Source organism: Arachis ipaensis, chromosome B8 (genome assembly GCF_059453495.1).
Source record: "Arachis ipaensis isolate K30076 ecotype BB chromosome B8, ASM5945349v1, whole genome shotgun sequence".
Lineage (NCBI taxonomy): Eukaryota > Viridiplantae > Streptophyta > Magnoliopsida > Fabales > Fabaceae > Arachis > Arachis ipaensis.
This window is the reverse complement of record NC_142443.1, coordinates 131,215,860-131,236,269: the sequence shown is the minus strand read 5'-3', so window position 1 is coordinate 131,236,269 and position 20,410 is coordinate 131,215,860. Positions and strand designations below refer to the sequence as shown.

The following is a 20,410-nucleotide window of genomic DNA, read 5'->3' as shown; positions in this document are numbered from 1 at the left end:
TAATAGAACCCGCTCCTTCTCATTTGTTCTTCCACTCTATTATCATATGAGTCTATTTGGTGTAAGTGTCTCATGTGTAAATTTCTTGAACCCTGAAAACAAAAATTAATCATTAATAGTAAATTACTATAACCAGTTCATGACTACTATTATATTCAACACTTACTAAATCACTACATATTCTAATAATTGATGATTACTAAATAAACTACTAATTATTAACTACTACAGTAAACATAAAAATTACTTACATATACAGGATGTCGAAGATATTTTACAATATGATCTTCAGCACGTATGATGTCACGTTTTTCCATCTTCCTCTTTTTTAAACACTGCACTAGAAAGAACATATTTGAATAATTAAAATATTTTTCAAACATATATTAATAATAATCAATTATTAATACATAAATAATTATGTTTTTCAAAACAGCTATTTTAAATTTTAAATAACACTAACCTAACCTAATGCTAACAGTAACTAAGTCACTAACAATAATTAATTTACTAAAACTAACCCTAACACTAACTAACCCCTATACTAACGCCGGTACTATTACTATTAACAATTAATTAACTTACTATTAATTAATAGTAAAATAATCTAAAAAAATTACAAAACCTTACCTTATTTTTAAAAAATTCTTGTTCATACTTTCAGTTCAAAAAAAAAAAGCAATAAGTAAACCATATAAATATTTACCTGAATGGTTTGGTTTAGTTGTGATTATTGGTCAGTATGGGTGTTGCCGTTTTACTTTGTGGGTTTCCTTATTTTTGGTGGGGTAAGATTGATAAGGATGGAAGAGAGCCGTTTTGTGGTGGAACTGAGAAGAGAAGACGAAGAAATGGGAAAGAGAAGGGGTTACTAAGGTTAAAAATCTTCACGCTGAAACGAGGAAGAACTTTTCATCCACGTGTTAACCATGCACACACAAAACGTCACCGACGTTTTGTTGAAGAAGAAAGTGACGTGGGTAAAAAAACGGCCGTGATGTTTTCCTGCAGCAGTCAGTGATCCCCACAACGACGTTAAACCCACTTTTTTTTAGCATTTCAGTGAATTATACCAACTTAGGCCCAATATTAAAAATAAAAAACTCGCGATTCCTATCCTAAATTATTATAATATGAATTAAAGTTAGTCACAGTTTTGTATCTAATCTTCATTCACGGTCTCACTACTAATTATACTAACACAATTTTCATGTAGCTCAAATATTCACCCGTAAATAAAAAAATACACATAGATTCTATACTCTCAACAATGCAAGATCAACAAATGTGGGTGATTTTTTTTGTGAACTATTATTAAATTATTTTCATTGCTCTAATTAACAATTTATAATGAACAACATTAAATCTAATTATTTCTTCGATTAGTGATAACTACTACTCTTTATTCGTGACCCGCTATTGATTATACTGATACAGTTTTTATACGGCTCTGATACTCACATGTAAACAAAGGACACACATACATTCTATTCTCCCGACAATGCAAGATCAACAGAAGTGGGTATTTTTCATTGCAAATTATTATTAAATTTATTTCAACCCATCTAATTAACAAACCATAATGACCAATTTTAAATTCATTTTTTTTTCTTTTGTTGTTAACAACTACTCTTCATACATGGTCCACTACTGATCATACCGATACAGCTCCTATGCAGTTCTGATACTCACATGTAAATAAAAGACACATATGTTTCATTCTCCCGACAACGCAACATCAATTGGTGTAGGTGACTTTCATTGTAAACTATTATTAAATTTATTTTCACCCCTCTAATTAATAAATCATAATGATCAACTTAAAATCTATTTATCTTCTTCGGTTACTAATAACTACTATTCATTCATGACTTTACTACTGATCACACTAACATAGCTCTCGTGTGGCTTTGATACCCACACGCAAACAAAGGATACATATATACATTCCATATTACCGACAACACAACATGAACAGATTTAGTGATTTTCAACGCAAATTATTATTAAATTTATTTTCACCCCTTTAATTAAAATGGCACATTTTAAATCTATTTATCTTCTTCGATTATTGACAACTACTCTTCATTTATAACCCTACTACTGATCAAACTGACAAAACTCTCATGCGACTCTGATACCCACACGCAAACAAAAGACACACATACATTCCAACTACCAACCACGTAACATGAACAGATTTGGTGGTTTTCAACGCAAACTATTATTAAATTTATTTCCACCCTATAATTAACAAATCTTAATGACCAACTTTAAATACATTTATCTTCTTCGACTGTTGACAACTACCCTTTAGTCGTGGTCCGCTACTGATTATATAGACACAACTCCCATACGGCTTTGACACTCACATATAAACAAATGACATGTATACGTTCCATATTTTTGATAACGCAATATCAACAGATGTAGATGGTTTTTACTGTAAACTATTATTAAATTTATTTTCTCCTCCTTTAATTAACAAATCATAATTGTGAGAAGGATGAATGTGTACACGGTTTGGCAGGGTGGAGAACAGCTACAACAAGTGTGCATAGTCCACATATGAAACACTTCTTACCGTTCACAGAAAGTTTGGTTGTAGGAGAAGCAAGTCCCAACTAGTCTAGTGACGCGTGGCGAAGCCTGCGTGATACCACCGATGCCTGGCAAAGCCGGCATGATGTTAACGGTAGGTGCTTTTCTCTAACTCTTACGACACGTGTCGTTGTCACAATTTGTCGCTGCTTGCATGATGCTAACGTCGATTTTTTGTTTTTTGCGAGAAATCTTAGTATACCACCCCACGTTTATCATCAGCTAAGATCACCAAGTTGAATATCACCAAAATCAAACTAATATAAATAATAATTTTTAGTTTGATCACTGCAAAAAAAATATTTATAACGGTATATTTTTTCTTATTTTTAGTGTAATTTAAACAATTTAAAATAAGTTTTATTTTTTAAATGTTTTATTTAATTTCTTTTGTTAGGAGTAATTTTTCGATTTTTCAGACTCTTTGCTCTTTAGATTGTGCTGCTCAACGTCCCCGGTTCGATTCTCCGTACTCACCTTATTTGTTTATATTAATTAATTTTAAGTTAAATAAACACTGAAAACACTGCGCTCTCTTGTGTTTTCCCTTTCTTTTTTCCTTTCTTTTTCTCTTTTGATTTTCAAGTTTCAACGATTCTGCGTGTACCCTCAAAACACGCACACTATTCGACTTCCTCTTGCTGCTTCTTATTCTTCTTCTCTTCCAATGGCTTCTGAGGCTATTAAGGTAACTTCCTCTCTTCTCTTCTCTTCTTCTCCTTCTTAATTTCTCGCTAGTGTCGTTTTAAGGACAACCCTGTGTCGTTTTTATGTGTTTTCAGGGAGCAAAAGTGCTCATGGTTGGTGCCGGTGGAATTGGCTGTGAGCTTCTGAAGACCCTTGCTCTCTCTGGTTTTCGTGACATTCACATAGTGAGTTCCTTCTTTTAGGGGTCTCAAAAGATTCTTAAAATTTTCAGAAAGGGTTTTTAGTTTTATGAATTTCGGGAATTAAGCTTTTTATACTTTATCTAACTAGGGTTTTTGTGCAGTTGGGGTTTCGCTTTCGTTTTATTTTTGTTGTTGGTAAAGTTTTGATTTTTATGTGTTCGATGAGGTGGGTGTTTGAAAAATCTCGGGCCTTGGTTTTTCTGTTGTTATTAGGGAAGTGTTTTTGAGAATGAGAAGTGGAGTGGTTGGTGGTTTTTAATTGTTAAAGGTTTGAACTTTTTGAGCTTCTAATTAGGGTATTTTATTTGTTACTGAAATATGTTTTTTATTATTTAAAATAATTTTTTATGGAGTTGTAGCATCTTTTCTTTCCTTTTTTGATCCTGGAGGTTTGAGTCACTGGGTAAGATTTAAGTGTTGCTTGCTATGATTTTCTTAGATGTGAGCGATTTTCCTTCTTTGGTATTAACTGTGGTGGAAGGTGGAAATAGGGTAGATAGTTGGCTTGTGTTGGAGGGAAGCTTTTTGGTGCTTATTCTGTCAATTCTCTGTTGTTCTTGTAGTAATCAAGTGCTGTGACAATTATAGCAGGGTGCTGATTGATGGAGTGGGGGTGGATCTTGCTGGGTTTTAGTTGATTCATGTATAAGAATAAGATCTTTGAAATTCATATTTCAATATTATGTTTTGGTGGCATAGATGCTGATAGTACTAGTGGTGCAAATTTTTATTACTGATAGTTTGTAACGAGGGAGATGGAAATAGCAGATTTGTTGAATTCTCGTAATGAGGGAGTTGCTTAGTATGGCATGTCATGTTTATATTTATATTTATATTTCTATTATAGTTTAGGCTCTTATCTGTGTGGATTGATGTCTCACTAAGAGTAGCCAAAGTTAGTTTTGGCATTCATTTTAGTATCATGTTGGCAGTGATCAGTTTGGTTGTTTGTGTTTGGGGACTGGAAGATGTACAGATTTAAGCTACAGACGTACCTAAATACATTTCACTTCCAAATGTGCAGATTGATATGGACACCATAGAAGTCAGTAACCTTAACAGACAATTTTTATTTCGACAATCTCACGTTGGGCAATCCAAGGCAAAAGTGAGACAATGCATTATGGCTATTAATGTTTACTGGTATTGGTTTCTGTCATTTATTCATCTGATTAAGTTCTCGACCAGGTTGCTAGGGATGCTGTTTTAAAATTTAGGCCCCACATAAACATTCAACCGTACCATGCAAATGTCAAAGATCCTGAATTCAATGTTGATTTCTTTAAGCAATTTAACGTTGTTCTGAATGGACTCGACAATCTTGATGCACGCCGACATGTGAATCGCTTGTGCTTGGCTGCTGATGTTCCTCTCGTTGAAAGTGGAACTACTGGGTTCCTTGGACAGGTAATAAGAGGTTGTGTTTCAGCTGTATAAAATTGTATTATGCAGGGCAATTTTTCCTATTTGATGCCTAGTTTTTTTTTATGCTTAGGAGTGTACTCTGATTATCTTGTTATAATTATTATTCTAGCTGTAAAATTCAGTTTTTTTCTACTACTGATAACTGATTTGTTTGTCTCTAATGCCATTTTTTTTTTTGGAGAAGCAAAATATATTTTCTATGGCATTTTAAGCTTCCAACTCGTTTATCTTTTAAATGCTTGATTTTTGTGATCATTGTCGATGTCAGCAAACACCCCTTCTTCATCCTGGTACTTTTATAGTCATCTGAAAATAAACTGTGATTTATATTATGTTAATTCATAATTGTTATGCTATTTGGTTTTAATTTGTTTTGTTATGACATTTGAGGTTTGAGATCTTGTATTGGCTGGCTGTTCTTCTTGTTTTGTTTTATCCTTTCAATAACACCTGCTATCTTCTGAAACAACAACAACAGCAGAGTCTTATTCCATTAGGTGCTCTGCTTTCTTCTGATCTACTTGTATAAATGCATGTGAACTGTGAAATTTGTTTGTTACTTATATCAAGCTATTTACTGATTTCACATGATGACAACTTAAATATAAATCTTCTTGATTAATCTTTTATAATATACTAAGTTGTAGATTTTCCACTATATTTGTGATATAGTTTTGATTTTAAAACAGGTCACTGTACATGTCAAGGGAAAAACAGAATGTTATGAGTGTCAGCCTAAACCAGCCCCCAAGACATATCCTGTTTGCACGATCACAAGTACCCCATCAAAGGTATGGGTGTGTTTAATTGCATTTGTCCACTTTGGAGGAATTAGCATTTAAAGGATTAGGTTTTAGGATGCTTTTCATGGTGAGTCGTATTGTAGAACAGGCCTTCTAACATGTGAATTAAGGTTCTTTATGTGTTGTGGTTTGATATTGATAATATTGTTGCTTTATATATGTTGATTTTATGTACTTCTTTTGTTATCATTTTCTTTTGCCTAGGTTAATAACAGTTTGTATCCAGGAAACATAAGATTTTGAAAACATGAAGCTAGAGGTCCTAAGGTCATCTATGGGAAGTTTACCATAATTTTAATAATCTTGAGATTGTTATTAAGTAGGTACTGTTTGCCATGATATCTGGAGCCTGTTACTGGTTATATCTTAAGAGTTATGAGATGATACTGATGCAAATCGTATACCTTTGGTTATGTTTTCATCTATTTTATTTTTTTAATATTCTTCCTGGCAGTTTGTTCACTGTATTGTGTGGGCAAAGGACCTACTTTTTGCAAAGTTATTTGGTGACAAGAATCAGGACAATGATTTAAATGTACGTTCAAGTGATGCTGCCAGCTCCTCAGAAAATGTAGAAGATGTCTTTGTACGGAGAAATGATGAAGATATTGAACAATATGGAAAGAAAATATTTGATCATGTATTTGGGTATAACATTGAGTTAGCTTTGTCGAATGAAGAGACATGGAAAAATCGTAATAGACCAAAACCTATATACAGCAAAGATATCTTGTCCGATGAACTGGCCCAACCAAATGGGAATGTAGACAAAAAATGTGCATTTGATGATGAATTTTCAGTTTCTGCCATGAAATCTTTGGGCATGAAGAACCCTCAGGATATATGGAGTCTTAAGGAAAATTCTAGGATATTTCTCGAAGCGCTGAGACTATTTTTCACACATAGGGGGAAGGTTTGATTTGATGCTTTTCTTAATTTAGTTAAGATATAATCCTCTATGCATCTCCATATGAATGTTTTTGCCTGGGCTGGTAATGTTTATTTATTCTTATTATTTATTTATTTATTTTAAATCAGGATGTTGGCAATCTGACTTTTGATAAAGATGATCAGTTAGCTGTAGAGTTTGTTACTGCAGCTGCAAACATACGGGCTGCTTCATTTGGCATCCCTCCGTACAGCCTTTTCGAAGCTAAAGGTATTGCTGGTAATATTGTGCATGCTGTTGCGACAACAAATGCTGTTATTGCTGGGTTGATTGTCATTGAGACAATCAAAGTGCTGCAGAACGACATTAAAAGTTACAGGTATAATGCGATTCCTGTTCCTTCATATTATTATTTTGGGTTCGTTGTACCTTCCTTTGGTATTTGCTGTATGAAAAGAATGAAGATCTTATTTTGGCTGTACATTAAGGTTAAGCAGTTTTAATCAATGATGAGGAAAATGCTACCTAGTACCTATTTACAACTTTTGGTGAAATGAAAACAAAATTTATACATTATAAAAAAAATGTGTTGCCTTTTTGGAAATAATAAAAAAAAGTCATGCTGGCTTTTAGACCGAGTTATATTTTGTTTTAACGGAGTAAAATGTGCAGTTTCCATTGTTAGACTGAATAAGATTTTTACTGAGATGTACTTAATCCTTAGAGTGGCATAGTAATGCTTTAATGCTTTATATGATGCCTCTTTTGCTGGAGCAGAATGCATAGGAAAAGCTTGCTCCGCACAAGCTTTCGGACAATTTGTTTACACAGCCCTCTTTATGGCAGTCCCTTTTGACACATGTACAGTGGAACTGCAGTGCTCTTTCATTTTTACCTGTGTTCTTTGTATCTCATGCTTTTTACATTCTATCTGTAGTTTCTGTTAGGAGGCTATCTTATATTATGTGTTCTTATTTACTTTCAATAATGAGTTCATTATTGTACCTTCATTGAAACTTACTAGTTAGCATTGCATTCGATAAATTTTTTGATGTTTTTGTTAATCTTATTTTGGACATCTTGTAGAATGACATATTGTCTGGAACATCCATCAAGGAAAATGCTGTTGATGCCTGTGGAGCCGTTTGAACCAAACAAGTCTTGTTATGTTTGTTCTGAGGTATGACTAATCTTCTCATGTCTCACCTCTTGACTAGTGTCAGTCATTCTTACAGAGATGCTTACGCACAAACATGTATGTGGCAAACAGACACCTTTATCGCTTGAAATAAACACAAAACGCGCAAAGTTGAAGGACTTTGTTGAAAAGATAGTCAAGGCAAAGCTTGGGATGAACCTTCCTCTTATTATGAACTCCTCAAATCTTCTTTATGAAGCTGGTGATGTTGAGGACGACATGGTTGCAATCTACTCTGCCAACCTTGAAAAGGTATGCACCCTTCTTGTCTTTGGTTTGAAATCAACATGAGAGATATCTTATTTAGCTTGTTTTCTTCTCTTCTCAGGTTTTAGCTGAGCTTCCGTCTCCAGTAACTGGCGGAACGATGCTTACAGTAGAGGATATGCAACAGGAATTTGTTTGCAATGTTAACATCAAGCACAGGTTTTTGCTAAACCCTGGATCTGTGTTCTGAGTTGGAATTATTGTGTATCTAATGCTTATAGTCCTTTTTCCCATTCCTCTTTCTTTCTCGTCTTCAATTACCAAACACAGTATTTTCTCGTTGGATACATGAGCCGACACTACTTCGTTGGACACAGCTTAATTGCCCTTTTGTCATTTATCTTTTGCTTTTGGTTCTAAAATTATTACTTTTTTGTGTTGGCCTTTTCATGTTTAGAGAGGAATTTGATGAAGAGAAAGAACCTGATTCGATGGTTCTCTCAGGATGGACTCAACATGTGTCAGCTCCGGAGAACAAAGACAAGCCTGCTGCTAACAACGGCGCAAGCACCTCAGGCGCATCTGTACCAGCTGTAGAATCAGATGAGATAAGCATAGTTAGTCCTACCAAGAAGAGAAAACTCACCAACGTTCCAAATGCTCCGGGTAACGAGGCAAGGAACCACCAGGATGAACTGCAAGTAATTGATGACGAAGATGATCTTGTCATGCTCGAGGGTAACATGGAAGGATTCAAAAAGAGAAAGTTGTCGTAGTCCATGTGTGATTTAATTTATGGAGTAGAAATCTTACATGCTAATTTTGTATTTTGATAGGGAGGTTTGGCAATTCTTTTGGCCATAGGTGTTTTTAGGGTTTTTCTGCTGCTCTTAGGCTTCTGATTTGGGTAGATACAATATCTTATGCTTTTTTTTCTCCTCTGTATTTTTGACAAATTCTAGCAGCAACTATGTATTATTCTTGCTGACGTCTGACACCAGAGGATCACTGACCTTACAGATTGACTTGCTTACATTTGAGATTAGTGAACAAAGTTTTGCAAACTGCAATCCCTATTCAGTTATCTGTACATCCTTTGTTCACTTTTGGGAAATATAACATGAATTTAATTTTCATTCACTTTCAGTGTAAAGTAGTTTTTCACTTATATTCAATTGCCTAATAATATATCAACAAAATTAACTATTTTTTATAGGGAGATTTTATGGTGCTTACCAAGAAAATCAACATAACATGCTGTTTTTATGTGTTTATTGTTGATTGGAGGTTATTTTTTTTTTAATGAAAAAAGAAAAGAAAGAGTAAATTAAAGTAATATAATAAAAATTTTATTATAATAGTTTATTATAATAATACAAATTTTGAAAATTTTTTTAAATAAATAAATTAAATATTTTATTTATCAAAATATATTATTATAAGAATATTTATTAATTAATGTAATATTATTTATTCTATTTATATTAAAAACAAAATGTATATACATATATTTTGTTTACATTATAAATAAAATAAATAAAATAATATAAACAAAATATTAAAAAAGTCTATTGATGTTTGAAATAATAATAAGTATAAAATTAATTAAAATAATAAATATTTAATATTTTTTATTATAAAATTGTTAAAACATAAACTTAGATGAGTTATATAAATCAATTTTATTTTTTAAAATAATCCAAAATAAACTATAAATACTGTCTTTTTAGTTATCCAATAGTCTATCATAAAAATTAAATAGATATATAAGTATCTCATTTATATTTTAAATAAAATTGACTAAAAAAAATTTAATACGTATCTCATTTACATCCTAAAAAAAATTAAATTAAATGTCACGACAAGAATTTTAGTCAGGTTAGGATTGCATCCATAACATCATCATGAATAAAAAAAGAATAAATTATTATTTATTAAAATTGTATTAATTTAATAAAATTAAAAATTATTCAATAAAATTATTTATTATATCATTTTAATAATTTTATCAAATTTAATTTTAATGAATATAAGATTAATTTATATATTTTATGAATTAAAATATCGATGTTTAAATCTTTTATATTAAAATTTATAATGATTAATCAAATTATTTAAGTTCAATTATTTTTTATGATAAAGAAAATGAAACGAGGACTCATATTACATTTGTACAGATAACAACGCTAAAAAATTTATACAAGATCAATAGTTTAGAGCCAAGTATTAATTTCTCGTAGAGCTATATTTTTTTTTTGTCGTACTTAAGATGTAAACGAGATACATATTAAATTTTTTTAGTCAATTTTATTTAAAGTGTAAATGAAATATTTATATATTTATTTAATTTTCATGATAGACTATTGTATAACTAAAAAGACCGTATTTATAGTTTATTTTAGATTATTTTAAAAAGTAAAATCGATTTACATAACTCATCTAAGTTTATGTTTTAACAATTTTATAATAAAAAATATTAAATATTTATTATTTTAATTAATTTTATACTTATTATTATTATTTCAGACATTAATAGACTTTTTAATATTTTGTTTATATTATTTTATTTATTTTATTTATAGTGTAAATAAAATATATGTATATACATCTTATTTTTAATATAAATGAAATAAATAATATTACATTAATTAATAAATATTCTTATAATAATATATTTTGATAAATAAAATATTTAATTTATTTATTTAAAAAATTTCTCAAAATTTGTATTATTATAATAAACTATTATAATAAAATTTTTATTATATTACTTTAATTTACTCTTTCTTTTTTTTTATTTAAAAAAAATAGCCTCTAATCAACAATTAACACATAAAGACAGCATGTTATGTTGATTTTCTTGATAAGCACCATAGAATCTCCCTTTTTATATCGATAATGTGAATGAATATGATTGCAAAATGTATAAAATATACTCACAATGCATAAATTAATATAGCAATCGTCTCAATTAAATGAATTTTGGTATTTAATTTAGATACAATATTCTCTTAACGATTAAATTAATAAAGTTGTCGCCTTTTAATTCTCAATAGTCTCTTTTAAAGAAAGTCATGTTCCTTTTGTATGTACCCGTCACTTCAAGTGATCAGAATCCTCTTCATAACAACTCAGGAGAGTGTGTACTTGAAGCGGACTGTAAGCAATTGGGCTGTGAGGTTGGAGATGATAGTAAAGATATCTAAGATAGTTGGCGATGGTTAAGTTAACAAGGATTTAAATAGATATTTGTGTTTCATGAGGTATTTATACAGGAGGAAAATACACTTATAATAATGGGTGGTTACTGTCCATTTTATTTAGGAATTGTTAAGAAATTTATTTAAAATAGCGGACTAATTTATAGGGATGCACGTTAGTACACTTGAGATCTTTTTTATGTAAAATTCGGGTCAAACATGGATCATAATACCTATGCCTCGAGTAAGTTGGATAGGTTAACCCGTGTAACTTTTAGACTGATATCCTTAGATCTGGACATCTTGCGTTAGATCCATTAAAGATGGATATGATTATTTGGGTCATGGTGTATATATATATATATTGATACCCAAATTCTTTTACAACTAGAAAATAATATCTCAATTTTGCCACATCAAGTTTTTGGCCAAATTGTAAATTTTTGTAGATTTTTAAATTTGTTTTTCCTATTATCTCTCTTTATCGAATAGCTTTTACTAGCATTATCTTCTAATTAATAATGAATTTAATACCGTTATTAGATTATTTTTTTTAAAAAAAATTGTTCTATTATTTATTTGTCATTAATTTAATTTATTAGATATTATTCTATTGATATATATATTTTATATTACAAGTTATATGTGTATATGTGTGTGTTAGTCACCAAAAAAAATATGTGTTTTGTCATTAATTTAATTTATTAAATATTATTCTATTGATATATATTTTATATTACAAGTTCTATAGCGTGCGTGTGTGTGTGTGTGAATTTTAAGGATGAAATTATAAGTTGTGAAGTTAATTGATCTTCAACAATCTTTAAAAAAATTGTTACAAAAATACTTGGATTTATCTCAAATAAGAAAAAATTGACTCTTTGTTATGCCTTTTATTAAGAAATTCTACTTAAAAGAAATACTTCAATGTATATACACTATAGATTGACAAATTTAAATTTTATTATAGTTTAGAATTTATTTTGATACAATTCTTTGTTTTAAGAGTCAAGAATTTTATTTAAGCAAATATTTTAAAATATAAGGTATATATTGACTGAATTAGTTTTTATTATATTATTATCATTATATTATATTATAAATTTTATTATGGTACAATTCTTTGTTTTAAGAGCTATATGTATATTGTTTTATATATAACTAACTATAAAACCTAAAATTTTTCTATTATCATTTAGTTAAAAATTTTGACAAAAATTTCATAGCATTAGGTCTTTTGCAAAAGTCTAAATCTAGTTATCAAGAAAGACTAATGTTTGAATGAAACTTTAACGCTAAATATTCTGTTTACATTGTTTAGTTTTAGGTACACACTTTAATAACTCTTTATGCTTTCGTCAATCAAATAGTTGAATTAAGTTATATTATTTTGATGATTAAGTCTATCAAATTTTAGAAAATTATGACCTCAATAGACTTTTATAATGTATTTTTAGTGTACTTAATTAGTATTTTATGTTTTAATTAAATAATAATAGATAAAAACTTTTACATTTAATTTTTTAAAAATATTTTACTAAAAGATGATTGATTGATTATCATTTTTTGCCAAATTATTAAAATTGTTAAGGTAACATCATTAACAAAAAAAAAACGACTTCTCATTGTTGAGAACTAAGAAGGTTAGTATCAACTTTATATATTATAAATAGATAGATTAGCCAATTTGAATTGATCGAGTGATTAACCCGCTCTACTAGTTAAACAAGTGCCGAAGATTCGGCTGCCTCCTTATATTTGTAGTAATTTGTTGGCCAATAATAAACTTTTATAAAACTCTAATTCGCCGTGGATTAGTTTACTGGGTTGAAAAATATAGTGCGAAATAAAAAAATATATATTTAATTATTTATATCATGAACTTAGACATGTCTTATTTTATTATTTAATAACATTGATAGTTACAGGTTGTGTACACAGTTGAGTCAATTCACTAGCTGCAAGTGTCCAATTTTCTTTGAACATGACTCAAAATCACCCTCTAACACTTAAATAGCAAAATACTGGAATTCAGTTATATAAGACCATATGATTATTGGTACTAACTGCAATATTTACACGCTAGTACTTTTAACCAAACTACCCCAACTGCCATATAATGTTTGCCACTAAGAGGAACCGATAATGCCATTCTTGTATATATTTTCTTTCCATTGAATTTTTACATGAATATAGTACAAAGCATCACAATTTATGCAGGTATGTAATTTTCTTTTGGCCACAAACCCACCTTAATTTTCTTATAACACCTTTTGGCTTGATCCTAGATGAAGATCATTTCATTCATAAAAATATGAGTCCGGGTTTCACCTGCCATTAAGGCTAAACCTAGCAAACTGCAAAGTTCCAGAATGGTCATCAATCGCCCGGGTTTCGGCCGGGGGGTTATTTCCTTCTGGAACAGGGACAGCCTCATCTAAGGCATTAGAAGACGCAGGAGCGGCCGGAGGCAGAACAGCCGAGGCTGAGGCTGAGGCTGAGGCTGAGGCTGGGACAGCCGGAGTCTCATCCTCTGCCTTTCCTTCTTGTGTGAAGGCCTCTTGAAGCTGCAAAGCATACTCTAAATTCCAAAGCACATCTCCCATTGAAGGCCTATCAACACCATGATCCGCCAAGCACTTCTCGGCCGCCTCGGCGTACTTCTTCAACGATTCGGGGTTAATGGTGCCGACAAGATTAGGATCAATGATCTTATCAAGCAATCCCTTTCTCTTCCATTGCATAGCCCAATCAGCCAAGTTGACTTGTTCGCGGGGTAACTGAGGATTAATAGCAGGCCTTGCACATAAGGCCTCAAGAAGCACCACTCCAAATGAATAGACATCGGATTTTTCTGTCAATTGTTGTCTCCTGAAGTATTCAGGATCCAAATACCCAAAACTACCCTTAACCGCCGTACTGACATGACCCTGCCCCATAGGTGCATCCTTTGATAAACCAAAATCAGAAACCTTGGCCGTGAAATTCTCGTCAAGCAATATGTTAGTTGTCTTAACATCGCGATGGATGATACCTTGTGCCGTGCCGGTGTGAAGATAATGAAGACCGCGAGCAGCTCCGATACAGATTTCCAATCTTTGCTTCCAAGAAAGCGGTGGTCCGACCATGTTCTTGCCATAAAGATGGTCCCTGAAGTGTCCATTAGGCATGTACTCATAAACCAAAATCATTTCATCGTTTTCGTCGCAGTATCCAATAAGAGACACCAAATGCCTGTGCCTAAGCTTAGACAACATTTGAATCTCGGTCTGGAATTCGTTAATCCCCTGTTCCGATTGCGGATTTCCTCTCTTCACCGCAACTTGAGTCGCATCATCAATGACGCCGGAATACACATTGCCGAATCCACCAACACCGATAATGTTTGCTTTATCGAAGTTATTAGTTGCTTCTTGCAGCTCCGCCAAAGAGAAGAACCGGCCTAAACCCATAGTGGCAGAGAAATTGCTCTTTCCTGACGCATTCTTGCTCATAAAGGTACTGTCTCCGGCGTGCACCGGAAGCAACCACGACGAAAAACTGTTTCGTTTCTGCCAATCTTGAGGCCTCTTGTGCCACTTGATCACCATGGCGCCAAGTCCAACAAACGCTCCAAACATCATCGCGAATCCAACCCCGGCCACTGCGCCGCGGTAAGAGCCACCACCGCCATTGCTCCCATCAAGGCCGAATTGGCCATCCAAACTGTCCAAAGAGTTACTTATCTTCAAGATCTCTATCCCATTCACGATAGCGTTCCCGCTTCCTCCTCGCGCCAGCGACGCTCCCACCTGAATCTTTAGTCCTTCCTGAGACATCAACGTCGCATTCACAACAAAATCTCTGTAATAAGGAGTCGCCAAGGCTTGCGTAATGCTGGACAAATCAAGCGTCGGAATCGCGGTTTTCTCGTTGATGTAGACGTTGAAGTAAAGCTCGTTCAAACCTTTGCTTACAATGTCGCAGAAATGCAACCTTACAAGGTAGCTAAAAGAAGTATCCACATCAAACTTCCAAGTTATATTGAAATTCGGCTGATCCACTGCAGAGTCGTTAGTCATCTCCGTCGCCGAGGCGTAAACCGTCGGCGGAGCAATAAGAGGAGAGATATTTGGATTATTCGTAGGGTACTTGATAATGTTTGTAGGTACAACGACACTCATGGCTGCGTTCTTCACCGTTATATAAGGCTCGTCGTTCTCCCAATTCCGTCCTAAAGTGTCGTTTGTCGCGGTTACAAGAGGTCCGCCGTTGTTGATCCTGTAAACCGGCTGGAAAGCGTGGTTAGTCAGGCCGGAGTAATCGCCGACCGGGAAAAGGTTCGAGCCGGAGTCGAATAGAAGGTTGTCCGGGACGGATACGATTTCTATGGCATTGATAAATGCAGCTGAGTTCTTCAACGGAGTAAAAGAGAGCGTGAAGATGGGTTCGTTTGCATTAATGAGGTACTCCTTGAGAATTGGCTTGTCATTGTTGTTAACATTGAAGCTATGGAGAAGAACGTATTTATAGGCGTTGACGGAGAAAGTGGCTTTTTGGAGATCAAAGATATTGTTCTTGATTGGGTAGAAATAAAGGCGAACCCAATGGTAACCCGGTTGGATTAAATGGAAGGAGTACTTGGCTTCTTGCATGAAGATTCTTGCACTCGAGTACAATGGATTTGGGAGATCAGGGTTATTATTGCCATTTTCTATTGATACCTTGTTTTGATCATTGGCTTGCAAGTAAGTGTTGGCTTGTGGGTCTGATTTGAATGTTCTTCCGTCTGGGAGGGTGGTTCCGGTTTCCGAGCCACAATCGATCAGGTAGTTGTCTCGGGGGACGAACGCGGCCGAGGTCGTCCGCGGCGTTATGGTGGAGGCTAAGGCCAAGAGAATGGTAACCACCAGAGGGATAGCCATCAAATGGCATGCACAAGCTAAGGATGATAGAAATTTATCTTGGCACTAATGATGCTTTTTAATTTTTTTGTTTTTGTTTTTTTTTTTCTTGTTGTTTCTTTTCCTACCTTCCTATAACACTCCCCTGGAAATTTAGAATTAGAGAAAGGTAAGAAAAAAAAAGAAAAAAAAAAGAGAAAGGGTGGTTTGATCCCTATTCCCTACAAGGTGGTTTTCCTAAAATCTAAAAAGTTCGTTCATTCTTTTTGGAAGAGGGTGAAGAAAATAAAGGAAGAGAAGATAACAAAGTTGACACAAAACTTTGCAGTTTCTATAATTAGGCAAACAATTATTGTGCTTTATTAGGGAATTCTGGTGTGTGACATGCTTTTCTCTTCGTTTATTTATCTTTATCTGCTATCTTTATCCTTTATTTAGCATTAGCAAAGAGAATTTATAACAAGCTTAGTTGAAAATAATTGATTTTGAACAAGTCAAAAGATGCCTTTTAATTTGTTCTGTATCCTTGAATTGATCACCTTAAACAAACATTTAGTTTCTGTTAGTTTGAGTATCATCCCAGTAATTCTTTAACAACAATAATTAAAAGCCTTTTATCTGTTGGTGGGTTACAACTTACAAGTAAATCAACATTATGTTAAATTAAAGCATCATTGTGACATTATTCCGTTTCATACACGAGCCACATAATTTCTGGTCTATATTTATTTAGCTGTTGTGTAACGTGAGGGATGTCACGGCCTTGGACGCACTTCAACGCTACCGTGCCGGCACTCGAACTTACTCAACCTCTTAAGTTAAGACCAAGTCAGCCTAACCCTCAATATTTAGCAAGAAAGCTAAGAATACAAGAGAATACAAGAGAAATAAAGCTTTGGTGGAAGAACACTTTATTGCTCAAGTGTGGTTACAAATGATTCACACACACCCAAACTCTAACTCTCACCCCTATTTATAGATATCCACCTCCTCAATGGATGGTTAGGATTAAATCTAATTAACGGTTTAGATTAATCATCCAGAACCTTCTTTACAAATATCTATCCTACCACAACTCTCTAAATGTTTTTAGATTATTCCATACCACTCTTTATACTTCTATATACATTTACACTCTTCTAGAATACTCTATGACCTTCCAGAGTCTTCTAGAACCTTCTAGGGTATTCCGGGACCTTCTAGGACATTCTAGAACGTTTCGGAACCATCTAGAGTATTCTCAAACACTCCAGAAAACTATACAAACACTGTTAAATCTAACCTTCTAAAATTTAATGCGCAGACGTTCTCGTCACGTTCTGTTCATGATAGCGCTCTAGGTGTTCTTGGAATTACCACAGATCTCAGCGAGTTTCCCAGCTAGCTTCGGTTATCGGGAGCCCTTTCCACTTGATCAAGTATTGGATACTTGGTGGCACCCCTCTTCGTCGCACGATGCGATTAGCTAAGATCTCTTCGATTTCTTTATCAAATGATCTAATTACCACAGGCGGAGCGCGACTTGAGTCACCTCTACTCGGTTCGTCTTGGTCTCCATGATATGGTTTAAGCATACTCACATGGAAGACCGGGTGGATCTCCATAGAGGGAGGGAGTTGTACTTTGTAAGCAACCTCCCCAACACGTCCAATGATCTCAAATGGCCCTTCGTATTTGCGGATTAAGCCCTTATGAACCTTGCGAAAGGCTTTGAATTGTTGTGGAAGAAGTTTGATCATTACCTTGTCTCCCACTTGATAGCTTGCATGCCTCCTCTTCTTATCTGCCCATTTCTTCATCCTCTTGGCAGCTTTGTCGAGGTAATAACGAGTGACATCTGCTTGTTCTTCCCATGACTTAATCATATGATAAGCTTCAGGGCTCTTCCCTGAGTAAGAGGAAGAAAGAGAGTGAGGTGTAAGCGGCTGTTGTCCAGTCACAATCTCGAATGGGCTCTTCCCTGTAGACTCACTCCTTTGCAGATTGTATGAGAATTGAGCAATGTCTAGGAGTTTTGTCCAATCCTTCTGATTAGCGCTTACAAAATGCCTCATGTAACACTCAAGTAAGGCATTCACTCTCTCAGTCTGCCCATCGATTTGAGGATGGAAGCTTGTTGAGAAATGAAGCTCCGACCCAAGGAGTTTGAACAGCTCTGTCCATAGTCGTCCTGTGAAGCGTGGATTTCGATCACTAATGATACTCTTAGGCAATCCCCAGTACTTCACCACATTCTTAAAGAATAGTCGTGCTGCTTCCTCTGCAGTGCAGTCAGTAGGGGTAGGTATAAAGGTAGCATACTTCGAAAATCGATCCACTACCACGAGAATAGATCCAAACCCCTCGAACTTTGGTAAGGCAGAGATGAAATCTAGAGAGACACTTTCCCACGGTCGCTCTGATGGAGGCAGAGGTTTCAACAACCCGCTTGGTGTCTTGTTTTCAATCTTATCTTGTTGGCACACAAGACAAGTCTTCACATAGCTCTCCACTTCATCTCTCATTTGAGGCCAATAATAAGAAGATTCAATGAGTGCCAAGGTCCTTCGCTGACCTTGGTGACCAGCCCACTTGGTGTCGTGGCATTCCCTCACTAATTTTCTTCTTAGATTTTCCCATTTAGGGACGTATAGTCTTCTCCCTTTAGTGTAGAGAAGGTCGTTTTCTAACCAAAATCTTTTGGTCTTACATTCTCTAGCCAACTCCACCAACTTCTTGGCTAATGGATCGTGATGCAACCCTTCCTTGATGATATGCATAATATCTCCTTCAACCATAGAAATGGCCACTAACTCAGCCTTGCGACTCAGCGCATCTGCTACCACATTAGTCTTGCCTGACTTGTATTCGAATTCGAAATCAAACTCAGCCAAGAAGTCTTGCCATCTAGCTTGTTTGGGGCTTAACTTCTTTTGAGTTTGGAAGTAGCTTGTAGCCACATTGTCTGTCTTGACGATGAAGTGTGAACCAAGCAAGTAGTGACGCCAAGTTCTCAGACAATGCACCACCGCGGTCATCTCCTTCTCTTGGACAGTGTATCGTCTCTCTGTATCATTCAACTTGCGACTCTCAAAGGCAATAGGATGTCCTTCTTGCATCAGAACTCCTCCAATAGCGTAGTCAGAAGCATCAGTGTGGACTTCAAACACCTTTGAGTAGTCGGGTAGTGCTAGTACTGGTCCTTCTGTGATAGCAGCCTTCAACTCATCAAAAGCCTTTTGACACTCCTTTGACCATTCCCAAGAGTGGTTCTTCTTGAGAAGATTAGTTAATGGTGCAGCCTTGGCGGAGTATCCCTTGATAAACCTCCGATAGTAATTAGCCAACCCAAGGAATGACCTCAATTCAGATACCTTGTTTGGAGGTTCCCACTCTTTGATAGCCTTCACTTTTCCTTGATCCATGCAGAGAGTTCCATCTTTAATGATGTATCCCAAGAAGTGGACTTCGTCCCTTACAAAGGAACACTTTTCCTTCTTCACATATAGGTTATTCTCTCGCAAGATCTTGAACACGGTTCGTAAGTGTTTTACATGTTCCTCCAAAGCATTGCTATAGACAACAATGTCATCCAAGTAGACCACTACAAACCGATCAAGGTAAGGTAAAAAAATCTCGTTCATCAAGGTACAGAAGGTCGCAGGAGCATTGGTCAAGCCAAAAGGCATCACCAACCACTCATACGATCCATACCTCATGACACACGTGGTCTTAGGTTCATCACCATCGGTAATTCTCACTTGATGATATCCTGACCTCAAATCTAGCTTTGAGAACCACTTAGCTCTACCAAGTTGATCAAACAAATCGGCTATCAAAGGAATGGGGTATTTGTTCTTGATGGTTACCTTGTTAAGTGCTCGATAGTCGATGCATAGTCTCAATGAACCATCATGCTTCTTTTGAAACAAGACTGGTGCGCCATAAGGTGCCTTCGATGGACGGATGAACCCAGCATCTAGCAAATCCTTGAGTTGCTTCTTCAACTCATCCAGTTCTGGCAGTGCCATCCTATAAGATGTTGAGGCGGGCGACTTTGCTCCTAACTCCAATTCAATCTTGTGGTCCATCTTCCTCCTAGGTGGTAGTTGTTTTGGCAACTCGGGAGGCATCACATCCTTATTTTCTTCAAGGACTTCCTTGATTTTGGGAGGAACGTCTTCTCTTTCGGATGTTGACTCCTCTTGTAATAGAGCCAAATATGTAGTCTCTCCCTTCTTGAACCCTTTCTTGAGTTGCATGGCAGACAGTATCGGTGGTCCGCCAACTTTAGAGATAGTAGGGACCATGCATGGAGACCCTTTCTCCATGACG

The 20,410-nt window shown here is 34.7% G+C and overlaps 2 protein-coding genes across 2 annotated transcripts; one reads left to right on the top strand and one right to left on the bottom strand.

The window, feature by feature from the left end:
• Positions 1–3,126: 3,126 nt before the first annotated feature.
• On the top strand, positions 3,127–9,077 carry SAE2 (SUMO-activating enzyme 2). The gene is made up of 11 exons (XM_016315017.3): positions 3,127–3,289; positions 3,384–3,473; positions 4,516–4,599; positions 4,680–4,898; positions 5,606–5,707; positions 6,174–6,632; positions 6,758–6,987; positions 7,695–7,788; positions 7,879–8,058; positions 8,135–8,232; positions 8,471–9,077. The coding sequence occupies exons 1-11, from the start codon at positions 3,269–3,271 to the stop codon at positions 8,787–8,789; spliced, it is 1,896 nt and encodes a 631-aa protein (XP_016170503.1). The 5' UTR covers positions 3,127–3,268; the 3' UTR covers positions 8,790–9,077.
• A 4,266-nt stretch (positions 9,078–13,343) lies between these two features.
• On the bottom strand, positions 13,344–16,436 carry LOC107611533 (putative receptor-like protein kinase At4g39110). Its single transcript, XM_016313448.3, has one exon. The coding sequence runs from the start codon at positions 16,115–16,117 to the stop codon at positions 13,541–13,543; it is 2,577 nt and encodes an 858-aa protein (XP_016168934.1). The 5' UTR covers positions 16,118–16,436; the 3' UTR covers positions 13,344–13,540.
• Between the last annotated feature and the right edge of the window lie 3,974 nt (positions 16,437–20,410).

Bases quoted from the DNA above. Each gene is read 5' to 3' on its own strand.
- SAE2 (XM_016315017.3), top strand. From the start codon at position 3,269: ATGGCTTCTGAGGCTATTAAG. The intron at 4,899-5,605 runs GTAATAAGAGGT...ATTTTAAAACAG, and splicing joins CTACTGGGTTCCTTGGACAG to GTCACTGTACATGTCAAGGG. The intron at 6,988-7,694 runs GTATAATGCGAT...GACATCTTGTAG, and splicing joins AACGACATTAAAAGTTACAG to AATGACATATTGTCTGGAAC.
- LOC107611533 (XM_016313448.3), bottom strand. From the start codon at position 16,117: ATGGCTATCCCTCTGGTGGTTACCATTCTCTTGGCCTTAGCCTCCACC.